The 14,962-nt window shown below is 41.2% G+C and overlaps 1 protein-coding gene across 1 annotated transcript; it reads left to right on the top strand.

Annotated features, from left to right (window-relative positions):
* The first annotated feature begins 3,360 nt into the window (after positions 1-3,360).
* On the top strand, positions 3,361-14,464 carry engl (endoglin, like). The gene is made up of 16 exons (XM_071531260.1): positions 3,361-3,433; positions 3,782-3,951; positions 4,562-4,699; positions 4,964-5,138; positions 5,638-5,809; positions 6,815-6,959; positions 7,789-7,981; positions 8,221-8,390; positions 9,000-9,155; positions 10,551-10,631; positions 10,768-11,004; positions 11,472-12,062; positions 12,933-13,077; positions 13,185-13,286; positions 13,565-13,670; positions 14,344-14,464. The coding sequence occupies exons 1-15, from the start codon at positions 3,361-3,363 to the stop codon at positions 13,666-13,668; spliced, it is 2,652 nt and encodes an 883-aa protein (XP_071387361.1). The 3' UTR covers positions 13,669-13,670; positions 14,344-14,464.
* The last annotated feature ends 498 nt before the right edge of the window (positions 14,465-14,962 follow it).

Below are 14,962 nucleotides of genomic sequence, written 5' to 3'. Positions count from 1 at the left end.
CTCTGGTGAAAGAGATGTACTTTGTGCTCAGAAAAAGCAGACACATACATTTTGGACAATCGCTGCTGGTATGGCTTGATGGACGGCCTGAGGTAACTGAAGCCTTCAAACAAATGATGATAACATCAATAACAATTTAAAACTATGTAAATCCATGTTGAACAGCCAACATAATTGCAGGTGTAGAGCTGCTCCAAATCATTTGTAAGGTGAACTCACTCCAATTTACACAAGCTCTACTGTCCTTGACAATAAATGAAGATAATAGGATTTGAAAACTTCCCTCATCCCCAAACTTAACATGGACTTATATGGTTCTTCGTCTAAATGGTACAATTATGTAAACTGTTGCCTGGTATGTATTTGTAATGGAAATGATCTGCAACTAATCTGCAACTAATGTCAACTTAACCTTAGTTACAATAATAAAATAATAAGGTCTGTAGTTGCCAGGTAATGAGCATGGAAAGTGTCACGAGACCCTAAAGTGAATGAAGCATCACAGACTAGTTAGCAACAACAAAGGGGAAGAGAAAAGGTTCTTATATAAAGTGGTATCAAACTTTTAATCCCAAGGAAATGTGAATGACTGCAGAAAATAATGGTTTGGCTTGGTTTGGTTTGGTCTGGTAAAAAAGGTTAAAAAAATAAATAAAAAAAAAAACGATAAGAAAAGCAACAGGGTCTAATATTATTTCTGAAGAAGCCTTGTGATGAATTGGCAACCTGACCAGGATGTTTCCTTGCCTTCCCCTCAATGCATGCTGGGATAGGCTCCAGATGTAACCATGAACAGGAATAACCAGGTAAAGAAAATGTTTTCATGGTAGAATGAATAAATAATAATTGACTTGCAAGAATTGGGTAAGGGTCAATAATAAAATCTCATTTGGTTAGCAGTCCAATAAATCCAATTTGAAAGAATGTGAATCTGGTAGCATAAAATGGAAGCATATGGCTGGAATTGCATCTCTCTTCAGTCTCATTGCTAATACATTTTCTTTGGAAATTAAGAGGCAATTTGATTTCTTGAAGGAGAATTGATGTTGGATTTTGAGGTAAATGGGGAAAAAGAAGGTAATGAAAAACAGCCAGACACAAAGGCTGAAATATGACAAACATATGAGTTATTTAGGTAACGCGTGCGTGTCTGTTGTTAATTAGTCCTGTTGGTTGAATCCCAACCTCCAGACTCCACTTCTGCATCTCCAAAACATTTCACCTGCCAGTCAAACCGCTGAAGCCCGGCCTTCCTCTCCTTCATCCCTCCCACCTTCCCTCCTCTTCCCTCCTTCTCTCACTCCAGCCCTTCTTCCTGTTGCCATCTACGTTTCCAAACGTTTTCAAAGCCTTTTATTCCTCTCCTCGCCATCCCTCTCTCCACTCTGTCACACCATGCCGCGGCCCCTCCCATAAGGCCTTTAATTGTGTTATTTACTACAACTTTCCCTCTGTGTCCCACTGGAGGTATAAAATGAATTTGCCCTGGGGGATATTTCTCACAAACCGCACGTCAGCTGCATAAAGCACACGCGGCTGAGATTTGACTGTTTTTTGCATGGTTCAAGATAGAGGGTGTGTGTGAGTGCGTGTGAGTGTGTGTGTGTTTAGGAAATGAGGGGGCGTGTGTTTAGTTGTGGTGAATACAGCCTGTCCAGTGAAGTCTGAAGCAACAGCTGGATCAGCACTTCGTCTGTCCTTCGGTGTCCAAGTTGCGCCTCAGGTGAGTTCAACTTTTGCTTTGATGTTTAGATCGGAAAATAGAGCTATAATAATCCTATAATACATTTTAGAGAGTTACTATAGAAATATCACATGAATATCAAGGAATATTACACGAATATTATAGTGATACCATAGGAGATAAAAATATCATAAAGTATGATAAGGTCACTATAAACTCACTATTTGTACTACATACACACTTTAAGATCCTATAGGAATATCATAGTGATTTTTCGGTAGGGAAATGATTATATTATATTGTGTAATATTATTGAAATAAATTGTAAGATTATTTGATTTAGCAGGTTGTTCGACTTGTGCAGTTCTGAAAACGTAGCATGATTTTGTATTTCCTTCTGTTTGACTGTATTTTTAAAAAATTGTATTTGTATTTGGGGACCTGCTATGAAGTGTAATCAGTTTTGAGCATCTCTCTCTCTCTCTCTTTCTCTCTCTAGTAATTCATTATTAGGCTAATTAACCTATCAGGATAAACTATATGCTTTGGAGAGACATTTGCAGATCTGTTTTAATCTGATTTATTCTGTTGCTCATGGTTCATGCTTCACTGCATCTCAGAGGACTCACAACAATGTTGCTGGTGATTTTTTTTCCCAGTAGGAGGCGTTTGTCTTTATTGTTCAAATGTCTGGTTACATAAAAGATTTGGTATTTGCTCAATATTATAGTGATAACATAATAGATTTAAAATAAAAGTGGAAAAAACAGAGCCAAAGCAAAAGTCACAATATCAAAAAGAGAAAGCCCATAGTGCTTCATCATTGACTGTCCCTTTTCCAACTGACACACAGTCTTACAACCAGACAGTTCACAAGACTGAGACGTTACTCATCACGCTATTAAAACGAATATTAGCTGTAAATCTTGATTCATCCTTTCCCCCTGAAAACATTGCGCAACTGTCTTATCCACACCAGTTGTACAGTCTGTTTTTCAAAATTCTGCTTTGGCTGGTGATTTGTTTTTTGGGAATTGTGCCATCCATTTTTATGACAAGCAGACTACAGATGATACTGATAATATTCATGTACAAGTTGAAATGAAAAATTTGGTATAAAAACTTTAGAGACTGTCTCCAAATTCCTAGACAAACAGGCGGAATGGTAAGAAGAAAACAGGAGGAGATGAATGAGTGAAGACTGAAGTTTGTTTACATTTTATTTGTGCATATTATCCATAATCTGTCTAAAATAGAGTTAAGAAACACAACATGTCTATCTTATGTATTACATGTATGTATGTCTTTATGTATGTATAGTGCAACAGTCATGATGTCGTTACTGTCTGGGACTGGATGGACTGTTTTCTGTCTCCTTCTGCTCGGGAAAAGAACAACAGGTAAGGATATCGGACTTTCTGCATTGCCACTCATTTATCTACATACCAACAAGAAGACTACTGTGTTGTGGAGATATTCAAATGTGACATTTCCTCTGTTCAAGCAACTCAGTCAAAGGTCTTCAAGTCAAGTTTCAAAATGAAAGTGAAATGCTCAAATTGCATAGAGGGGGCTTTCAAAGTTTGTCCGGGAATTTGGCAACCATGTTCACTTCAGCCTCCTCTGGATGGGAATTAAGCACAGCATGCAAAGATCTATTGTGTCACCCACACACCATGGAGAGGAAGAGAGAGGACAGAGGAGAGGGAGACAGTGAACACAGACGGACGAGCAAAGAGAAAGAGGGTTGTGAGACCTGGCTTAGCAGAGGATCATTATCCCTGCATGTGTGAACTGAACGTTGACCTCACTCACTTATAACTCAAGACACACACTGTTCTCTCAACATTGATTTTTGTTGTATTCTTTGTTCTCTGAGATGGGGGATATGGTTGCACGCCCTCTGCCTCCTTACCTCCCTGTCTGCCGACACGTGTATTTCACATATTTGGCTTTTATTACACTTCAAATTTCTGCATCTAGTTTTTTTTTTGCATGTTTGTGATAATTATTTACACCAACCACCAGGGCAACTTGATTTTTTCAATTCTGATTTCCCTCTGCATGCCTGTCTTTCCACCTGCTGTCCCTGATCAGCTCAAAGTGAAGAGGCGCAGTGCCCCGTGTCTCCAGTGGGGGCGCTACACCCTGTTCAGGGTCTTCTGGAGAGGTTCAAGGCCGGTCCGGGCTGTGCTGCCAGAGAGAGCGGGAACAAGGAGACTCATGTCATTGCAGTGGGGAGAGCAACACACAGCCCAGACAACCAGGTAAAGAGCACCTCCAGAGAGTTAGACAACAACATAAAGAGAAGTGGGAGTCAGAGAAGTGGGCTTGTGACAGGATGGCTGGTAGTTCAAAACCTCAGGCTGAAACCAGTTGAGATCATCTGGGTGTGTTTTCTTTCTGGCATCAGCAATAGCAGTTTGTTTTGAATAAACAGAAGAAGAGCTGGGTAGTTAGCATGAGCAGGGACAGCCACCATGAGTGAACAGACAAAGAAAAGAGCGCCACCTACAGAAACTCAAACTTTATCAACAGAAAATCCAAGAAAAAAGACGTCACATTACTGGCAACACCGTTTGATTGACAGGTTCACAGCAGTCATTCACAGCAATGACCGCTTATCACCAAAGATGTTGCCAAAACAAAACAAAACAAAAAAGTGAGGATCATGAGGATTACCACTTTGACCTCCAACGGTGGTCAGCAAAAGCAATAGACTCTGGTTATACTGGGAAGCTCCTATGTCACTTAGTGACTCCACTAACATCATGTGTGATAAGTATGCATGAAGTTTACACAAAACTGCATAATGCCAAAGAGGTCAGGGCGCTGGCTTTATGTTTAACCTCTCCCCCTGCCTTCCTCTCTCTACAGGTGAGGGTGTTGCTGAAGCCTCTGTCTCTGTCCCCTTCGCCTCGCAGAGCGCTCGTCCTGCTGCTCAGCTCCCAGCTCCCACTGCACTGGTGGCTGGAGGCAGAGAGACTGCCACCAGACCTCCCAGTGCTGGTGCAGGTAATATTGCTATTCTGCTGAATGGTTATCATTAATTGGTTTTCCACCACACACAAGGCTCAAATCCAAAACAAACCACAGCTCAAACAGGTGAATACAGACTTTCTGGCAGTACAGAATCTGTAACCTGAAGTGTATCCATTTTCTGGGTGTGTTTTTATGAGACTATAATTCTGTGCGTATAATATCCTTAAAGTCACAATGAAATGAAAAATGACTTTTTCACCTTCTTAGAAAATCTGTCATCTCTCTCCTCTCTCCTAGTTGTCCTCTAACTCCACCATACAGTCCTACTCCCTGCCTCTGCGGGTACAACCACTACACTCGCTGCCATTCCGTCCTCGTGCGCTGCTCCGCTGGGCTGTGAAGCACCACGGCAGCCTGTCCTCTCTGACACACACACCCCACGGCAACCGAGTCTACATCCGCCTGGGAGAGGGTGAGCCACCTAGAAGGCAGTCATCGAAGTGATGACGAATTGCAGTTAGACAGCTGTAGGGAAATTCAACCCTCATACTAGCGATGAGAAGTGTGTAAATGAGCTTCATTATCATGTAGGGAAAAGCCCAACATCAATGGTTAGAGGGTCTGGTAAAACTACAAAAGAAGAACTTTGATCCAAGCTGTTGAAGAGATTGTTTTGAGAGATGTGTTTGTGACAAAATGTTTCTGTCTGTTCAAGGGCATTGCATGTCAAAAGTAAAAAAGAAACAGTCATAATAGTAGTAACAACTTTGCTTATGCTTAAATAGGCCTATACCTATACCTGGAAAAAACTATGCTTTGTATTAGTACTGTGTGGGTTAAAGTTTATGTTATACTATGATATTACTAATTTCTCTCCTCTCTATTCTTGTCATTTGCACTGACATAACACAAAAGAAAGATTTGGGCTGATGAAACTATTAACTCCCCTTGCTCTGTCTCCAATATTACAGATCCGACCCTGCCTGTTAAGTGCCACCTGCAGTCTCTGTTCCTCTCTCACAACTACATGACCTCTGACCTGCAGCCTCAGGCAGTGCAGGGCTGCGCCGGCTCAGTGGCAGGTGGGAATGACACGGAGGTGCATGTGATCAAGCTCCATTCAGCTGGCTCAGGACTCTGTGGGTGAGACGCAGTCTTGACTACAACAACTTCTCTCACCATTGAATTCTTATGTTTACTACTTTGTCAGAATCAGAATTGCTTTGATTTGCCGAGTACAACAGGTGCAGAAGGAATATGACCTGGTTAATTGGTGCTGACACATTACAAGACAGTTAGACAATACAGGACTGAGACACTTGGTACAGGACAAGACAGGACCTCACATACAGAGCACACAAGATTTACTGTATGACAGCAGACTAAACAGAAACACACTAAGGAAACCTGGCATAGTCACTTAAACAGTTTTAAAGCAATATTCCACTTAGTTTTAACATGGGGGTTATTTGGCACTTGACCGCCGTGAAAACCAGAATATAAACTACCCACCACGATCGGATGCAGCTGGGGCGAGTTTGCAGAGTTTGAATGAGGCCACGAAAATAACCTGAAAACTTACATTTAACATGTTTGTGAACATATTCAACAACATATCCCACTTTTAAGACAATAAAGCAGTCCTTGGTCCATCGTCATTTTGCATTTCTATTCTTGGTTTACACTCAAATATTTATTTAAAAATAAAAGTAGATCCGGATAGATCTCTTCTATCAATAAAAATGCTATTTGGCCAAATTATGTTCTAAAACGTTGGACCCACAGTCAATTGAAAATCACAGTAACAGGATCTGTTGTTGAATATGTCCACCAATGTGTTAAATGTCAGTTTTCAGGATATTTTCATGGCTTCATTCAAATGAATGGGAAGTAAAAAGAACACTACAAACTTGCCAGCTGCGTCTGATCTTGGTGAGTAGTTTATATTCTGGTTTTCATGGCGGTCAAGTGTCAAATAACCCCCATGTTAAAACTATGCGGAATACTGCTTTAAAAATAGAGAGGCGTTTATTGACAGATGTGTAAAATGCAGCGTCAAGCCATGTGATCATAAAAGAATGGAGATGTGGATAAAGATGGAGGGCAGAGTTAAACGTGGTTCTCTGTCTATATCTCCATCCCTTTCAGCTCTCTGCAAGTAGAGGTGATTGTGTCTCTGGTGCCCCCGGTGGCCAACTTGGGGAAACACAAGGTAGTGCTGATCCTCAGCAGCGCGGTGCCCGTCAACTGGGCCGTTACTGCTCATGGTCTGCGGGGTCACATCTCTGTTCATGTAAGGACCACATCTCTGTTTCCTTTGGCAGATACTCGTTTGGGAATCTATTTTGTATCTACATGTGTGATCTGATTTATGTATCTCATAGTGCAGAAACAATTAGTCAATTATAATAATAATAATAAACGTTATTAGTTGATCGGCAGAAAATTAGTAGGTTATCATTTTGATAATCGATTAATCGTTTTAGTCATTTATCGTAAAAAGTACTACCAAACATTTGCTGGTAACAGCTTCACAAATGCTAAGATGTGCTTGCTTTTCTCCATTTCATATCATTATAAAATGAATACTTTGGGTTTTTTTGGCTGCTGGTCTGACTAAGTAAGCAATTTTAGGACATCACTTTGGGCACTGGTGGGCATTTGTCATTATGCTTTGACATTTTATAGATTAAATGATTAATCAATTAATTGAGAAAATAATCAATAGATTAATTGATAATGAAAATAATCATTTGATGCAGTCCTAGTATCTATGTGTCATCAATGTGTCATATCTAGGATATGACACATTGCCTTTAAATAGTACACAAAGTCACCTATCAAACACAATTTTGATACATGTCATATTATGACCTTGCCTTATGATTCTTCTCCTCATACTACTCTCATGTTCAGAGACTCTGACCTTTGCTTTGTTATAAGCCTCCCTTCTGACCTCATTGGATATCAGAGGTTGGCTGACACTAAATATTGTTTTATTTTTTCTTCACCCACTCATTTTTGTCTTTATCTCTGTATTACTGATTGTCTGCTTGTCTATCTATCTGTCTTCTGTCTGTTTATCTTTCTGTCCGACTGTCTGTATCTCTCTCTCTCTGTAGTCTTCCAACAGTGTATCCCCACCCTACCCACCAGAGCCTTACCTGACCCTGTCCAGCATGCTTAACTCTGATCTGTCCACCGTCCCTGATCTTCTTGTCTGGGCCAATGAGAGCGGCTTCCCCAAGGTGACCTCATACACTGAGGCTGACCTGGCCAATCGCTTTGTGATCCAGCTGACTGGGGGCGGGACAGGTCAGGACCCCTGTGTGTCTCTTGTTTCCATCACTGTGTGAGTGAACTGAATGTTTCAGTTTCATTTTTAGTTTCTCGTTCACTTCTTCAGCTGCATCATATCGGAGAATGTTCTCTTTGACTTCTTGTAGATCAAGAATCAAATGAAAACAGAACACTTCCACCACTTTATGTTGAATGATAATGCAGAGGAGTATAAATGGCCCTATATGTCTCCGTATCTCTCTCTCGTACCATAGAGGTGGTTCCAGCAATGAATCCTCTGGTTGCAAGGCCTCCGTGGGCTGAGGAGCGCATGCTGAGGCAGTGGCTGAGTGGAGGAGGCAGAGCTGGAGGAGGGCGAGAGGCCTTCACAGTGCAGTGTGACGATGGACGCCTCAGCGTGGCGGTGGATAGACGCATCCTCCAGGTCTACATGCCTTAGTATTTGATGTGACGATGTATGTGATGTGTCTGTATGAAGAAAGAAAGAGCAAGTACAGCCAGGCTATGTCCTACTGTTGTGTACCAATATGCAATTCATACGAATGTTGGGAACTGGACACAACATTTATCATTTCACAGATTCCCCACTGAAAAATGGATTAGAAACAAATGGATCTCTAAAATCTGGAGATATATCAGTTCATATTTTAAAATATTTGGCCCACTATAGCTAGCTACCAGAATCTAGCCCAGGTAGCTAGCTAGTAGCTAACTAGTAAGCTAGCTAAATTCAAGCAGTTGTTGTTCCCAGGATTGCTAGCCAATTTAATAACTGCTACGTCTATCTGAACACTTCACTTATGTGTTAAGTAACGCTTGTATTATATGTGCCAATCTTCTGAGTCCGGTCTTCCCACCGAAAGTGTTTAAAATGGACGTAGGAATAAGGTCAGTTGGACTTACTGTTTGACTAACTGTAGTGTACATTACTTTTCTGTAATTTTATATTGGACAAGGATTCATCCAGTGCTGTAGAAAAATGCTTGATTTGGGAGCTTATGTGGTCTCTAAATCCACTCTCTCCTTCTCTCAGACGTTGTCTGTTCCAGTGGCTGCCGTGAGTCTGCGGGATCCTAAGTGCCAGGCTCAGTCCAATGGCAGCCATTTCCTGTTGGCGTTCCCAGTCATTTCCTGTGAGACTGAGGGTCTGCTCCTGGGACTGCCCAGAGGGGTCCAGTACAAAAACATGGTGAGACAAGCACTTTAGAAGGAAATGTACTAAGGATTTATAGAAAATTCCAACCAATATAGAATTTATTGTAGTATATTCAATAAAATATTCAATGTAATTTATTGAATGTCATTATGTATATGATTAAACGTTGATGAATGGAGTTCTGGGAGATTTTGAAAGTGTGTGTCAACTAAAAAAAAAATGTGTGCCACTATAAACAAAATTGCACTGTGTATCAGTGACCCCCTGTGCATGTATTAAAGAGACAGATAAGGGAAGAAAAATAGAGCAAGGATGGCTTTCACATACGTTCGAGAGAGGGACAGCCTAATTCACACAAGCCAGTGGAAACCGTTCATTTATCTTTTCATCATTCTATTTTCTTTTTCTATTTCCACTTTTCATTTGTGGATTTTGAAATGAAAATCAAATCGCCATTCGTTTTTCATTTTTTCATTTCTGTTTCTGAAAAGAAAATAGAATGACCAAAAAATATATGGACTGGCAACACAGACAGAGCAAATTAGAGAGATGATTTGAGAGGGAGAATACAGGAGAAAGAGAACAGAGAAGGCAAAAGACTAAGCCTCAAACGAAGAGAAAGTGTAAAATTATAAGCTGAAGGAGGGGAAACATCTGAATAGATAAGAAGGTCACAGTCTATCAGTAGGATGGGAGACAGCAGTAACAGTTGGGACTTCAGACACTTTTAGACATGAATAGAGAGAGCTGGAGTGTTAAGGAGATGAGGGTGGTACCAGAGAGCTAGGGACTAAAAGGGGAAGAGCAAATCACTCCTGGTAAATATGTTTTTGCCAGTAGGTGTGGTGCGTAATGTGCATTTGAGATTTTGCTAAGTGGATGATTTCTCCTGTGAGATCTATGTAAGTGGTGACCCAGGTCACTGTGCCCATAACACTGCTGTGCTGCATCCTAAAAGTGGGGTGCTATAGACAGAGGGAGGTAAGCAGGGTTGGCGAGGGATTAAATGTTGGTTTGGAGACAGGAAGTGTGGAGGAAAGAAGGAGGGATTGATGACTCAAACTGATTTCAGAAAAGCGAGAAAATGAGAAAGGGCAGAGGAAAAGGTGGTATCTGTATTGTTGATTGTGTTGAGTAACAACCTTGTTTTTACTCATCCAGTGATTTGCCAGCGTCATTTAACTATACAGGATCTGATGTAACTATACCTGTGCTATTTAGGGTGAGCACCTATGTAGAAAGTTAGAGCTTACAACACTCAATACTCCCAATTTTCCTGTAGGAGTCCTGATTTTCATGCCCCTCAAATTTCTAAATCTGCTCATTTACTATATATATATATCTATATATCAGAAATTATATTGGAGGAAAGTTGTGATGAATAAACCGATATATTGTGTTTTCCTCTCTCCCATCCTCTCTGGCCAGGTGTTGTTATGGAGAGACAAGCCTCAGACAACTCTGCCAGTCAGTGAGACAGAGAAAAAGCCAGGTCCATTCAGCATACATGTGAGATATGTGTGTGTGTATATTTGTGTGCAAGCATGTATGTCTATTTTTATTGTGTCTATTTTGGTACAATAAATCTTCTAATTAAATCTCCAATCTCCATTCTTCATCTCTCATCTCCCCTTTCTCTTCTTAGTTCAGCTGTCTGGCTACGGTCCCCACTGCTCCCAGCCCTCCTGATGATGCAACCGCTCCTCATACAGGGCCGGTCCCATGGGAACCCCGGGGTCGCGGGCCGGATCCAGAACTGAGCCCCCTGCCCACACCCAGACCCGGACCTATTCTGATCCTGAAGCTCTTTGTCACTGAGGACTATGAGCAGAGGCAGACCGGGCCCTGTGTCATCATTGCAGACCAGCGCGTCTATGTTGAGGTCAGTGTGTGTGTGTGTGTGTGTGTGTGTGTGTGTGTGCTTCTTCAGTCTCATCTGGCATGTCTTGCTGGTCTTATGTCTGTCTCTGAGTGCCACTCTCTGTCTCTGTTGGTCTTTGCTTCTTGGTCAGTCTTTCTCTTTGGTGTGTTAAACTGTTTTCTGTTTGCTTCTGTTCATTTCCCATTTTGACACACGCTGTTAGTGCTGCTTTGTCTGTCATTTATCATAACAACTTCTTCAAGGTTCAAGGTTGAGGCCTCAATGGTATTGAGTTTTTGTGGATTCTGAAACCAAAACAACATCTTTATCATAACAAAATATGTGGTTATGCACTGTCTCACTCTGTTATTGTTATATAATAGAGAAAAAAAGATACAAAATTAACTTCAATGCGCAAAACTCAAATAAAAACAAATGAGCTTAATTTATTTTACTTCATCATTGCTCCATTATCTCTCCTATTGCAGGTCTCAGCCAAAGGGCCCATCAGCGATGTTGTAGAGGTGATGTCATGCGTGGTCTCTCCTCTGTCTGACCCAAGAAAGTCTCCTTTCTGGACTGTCATAAAGGATGGCTGCTCCATGGACCCCTCACTGACCCTCAGTAAAATGAGGGAAGATGGAGAAGGAGAGGTCGATGACGATGGTGAACTGGAGAAGGAAAAGGAGGAGGAGAAAGAGGGAAAGGAAGAAGACAGAGATAACGAGGATCATGACGACACTGGCAGAAGTGTCTCATTTAGAAGCAAAGGCAGGGCATGGAGACAAGGCACCAGAGGAGAAACTATTAGAGACAGAGGAGGAACAAAAAGGAGAAAAGCACAAGTGAAGAGGGAGGAGCGAAGCACAAGCACGGGAGCAGAGGAGGAGATACAGTCCTTGAGGTTTAATTTCATCCTGCGACCCGTTTATAATGAGTCTATGCAGTTCCTCCACTGCAGCCTTCGTCTGTGCGTCTCTGACTCAACAGGAGAGGGATCCTCAAATGATACAGCAGAAAATGACTGTCAGGGTGGGCTATGCATCCCTCCCCTCGTATACAAGTCACCCAGAGAACAGGTACAGAACCAACCCATAAAGTAGTATCCATAAAACTATGCCTACCTTTAATAGCACAAAACAAATATAATAGATAGGGACCAGCTGACAAGATTTCCTTCTTTGTGTAATAACCTAATCCTTTCCTCTTTGTATTTGAATTTCAGTTAGTGCTTTGGGTAACACTTTATAATAAGGGACAAATGAACATGAACATATTAATGCATGGATCAACATGAATTAATGTTTAAATTAATGAATGAACTATCAGGAATTCACGTAGCTTGACACTGACGAATGAATGAGTCATACGTTGGTCACCATTATTAATGGTGGTGACTTAATACCTTTGTACATAATGATTTGGTGTTAATTAATGGTGTTAGCTAACAGATGTAATCAATATATGAATTAAATAGGGGGGGTCAAACGGGCTATAAACTCAGTTGAATCAATGATCAATTAATGTGTACATCTAGTCTGTATATCATGGCTAATCATTACTAAATATTGTAACATTATAACACTTTACTTACTTACTTTACTTAAGGGGCACAAAACGATTAACTCACCATGAAGTAATAGTGAATTCATGTTCAATTAATGTTTCTTTAGCTGATCACCACCAAATTTTGTATCATTCCATGACTTTACTTGAGGGCCCATAAAACAATTAATTCACTATGTGCATGTGAGTTAACTCATTGTTCATCAGGCATATGTTTGCGGATGAGCCCACTGATGTCTGTAGTTGTGTATCGCCACACTGTAGGATGTAATTAAGCTGTACACCACACTTACAGCCACACACAAACACACTGCAGAGAACTTGGGTTGTGCTTGGGTTACAATAGTATAACTGACCTAGCTTTTCCTATATTCCCCTGTCAGTGTGAGATCAGAAACCTCTCCAGGCCCATGGTGGTCACCCAGCCCATCAGTTCACTGGCAGCCAAACCACTGAGGCCACCTGCTGGCCAGAGAACCAGGAGACTCAGTGTCTCTCAGCTGGCCGATCCAGGCCCAGAGCATAGCAGTGAGTATCTTTTATTTTCTGTTATTCCACATGTATTTATCTGTTAGTGTGAGGCTGTATCACCTACCCTCAGACTTACTTACACACACTCTCTGTGTGTGTTCAAGGCTCTGTGGTAGAGACAGGACCAGTGATGGGGATTGTTTTTGCTGCCTTTGTTATGGGTATCAGCCTGATGGGTGCGCTGTGGTGCATCTACAATCATACAGGTAATGACATCAGTCTCCCTCTGTGAAGGAAACATCTTGCTTTTCTCTGGCACAGATTATTCGCCAAATACACAGTCATCCCATTCACATAATGAGCAAGAATAATTATCTCTGCTACACAATATTCAATACAATCAACACTGTTTGATTGTGAAGTTATCTCTGGGAAGTGAAGTGCAAAAACACCACAGCAAATGCACAGATTTTGTATAATGGTATTTTGCATGCATGGTTGTCAGTGTGGACATTTTAAAGGGATTGTATTGTTTTTTTTAAAGGGACACGACCTCCATCAATTAGAAGAGGGAGTCACCTAACAGAGCAGAGTCATGGAAGCTGGAATCCCCCTGCATTGATGGATCAGTCCAACAGCTCTGTGTAGAGGTAAGGCCTCTGCCTTTTCCACATTGTTCCTCTTGCCACATAAAATAATTTTGCAGTTTTTGTGACAGATTCATCTGCAATTTGAACATCAAAATACATGGCCTCTTTGGATCTCTGTTAGTTCTTCATGTTACTTTGAAAACTCACATATAAAAGTGGTGATTGACAGACCTCTTTTAAAGCTGATGGATTGCTAATTGGCATTCCACTTACTCGCCTGTGTAGCTGCCTGTTTGTTACTTCAAATTAAAAGTCCTTTTTCATTTTGTCCACTCCCTGTAACGTTTAGCTTCAAAAGCTGTAAAATACTTTGTAAACACAAGTAGTGTGAATTAAGTGTGTGTGATTTTTAGATGATGCAAAGGTGGTTCATGTCCTCCACTTAAGGGCTTACTGTATTTTCCAAAAGATCTATGTATCCCCTACTATCCCCCTTGTTAAAACAAATTTTACTCTGCCTATAGAGTGGAACTGTACAGGCCACAGCAGCTGGAGGACCACAGAGTAAACAGGATGTCAAAGCTATGTAGTTAAAAAAAAACATATTGTAGTGGTTAGAAGCGCCAGCAATTCCAGCTAAGATACTAGCATTAGGCAAGCACCTGCAGATTGCAACTCAGATATTATGTTGTATTTGGGGCTAAACATTCTTATTCTTTTATCTTTTTCTCAGGATTTCCTCCTGCAAATCTGAGACTGAAGGTGAAGTGGGGCAGTGGTTGTCGCAACCGGTTGGTGTGTGTGTGTGTGTGTGTGTGTGTGTGTGTGTGTGTGTGTGAGAGAGAGAGAGAGAGAGCACAGGTGTGTTTGCCTGTGTTTGCGACGCCATGCACACAAGCATGCGTTTGTGCAATTCTACAAACGAGCATCATTCATAGCTGTAGACCAGACATGTGAGCGGCCTGCAGGACTGAGACAAATTGAATGTGTACATAGCGACTCATAAGCACATACATACGTACATGAGCAACTCCGCACAGTGTTGTGAAAAATCAAACTTTGATTCAAAATGAAAAAGTTAGACGTTTGATTCAGCAAGGCATTCAACGTCATTATTAGTCATTTCAAAACTGGCAGCCACTAGTCTTATGGAGAGACTGTTATCTGGATTCATACAGGACCTGGTTTTAGAGTGACTCAAACAAAAACCACATCCTCATCATCTTCAGACAGGGAACACAAGGTCAAAGATGAATCAGGAGATTACTGTATGTGCCAGTATTAAAGAGGTTTATTACAGACTCATGTTCAAAGTATTTGTGTTGTAACTGTGAACTCCTACTGGATTATGC

This window comes from Centroberyx affinis, unplaced genomic scaffold (assembly GCF_046629955.1).
Source record: "Centroberyx affinis isolate AG114_WGS23_722 - 3 ecotype Tasmania unplaced genomic scaffold, CSIRO-AGI_Caff_v1 ptg002059l_1, whole genome shotgun sequence".
In the NCBI taxonomy this organism is placed as follows: Eukaryota; Metazoa; Chordata; class Actinopteri; order Beryciformes; family Berycidae; genus Centroberyx; species Centroberyx affinis.
Note: the sequence above shows the minus strand (reverse complement) of the source record. Positions and strands in the feature narration are given on the sequence as shown.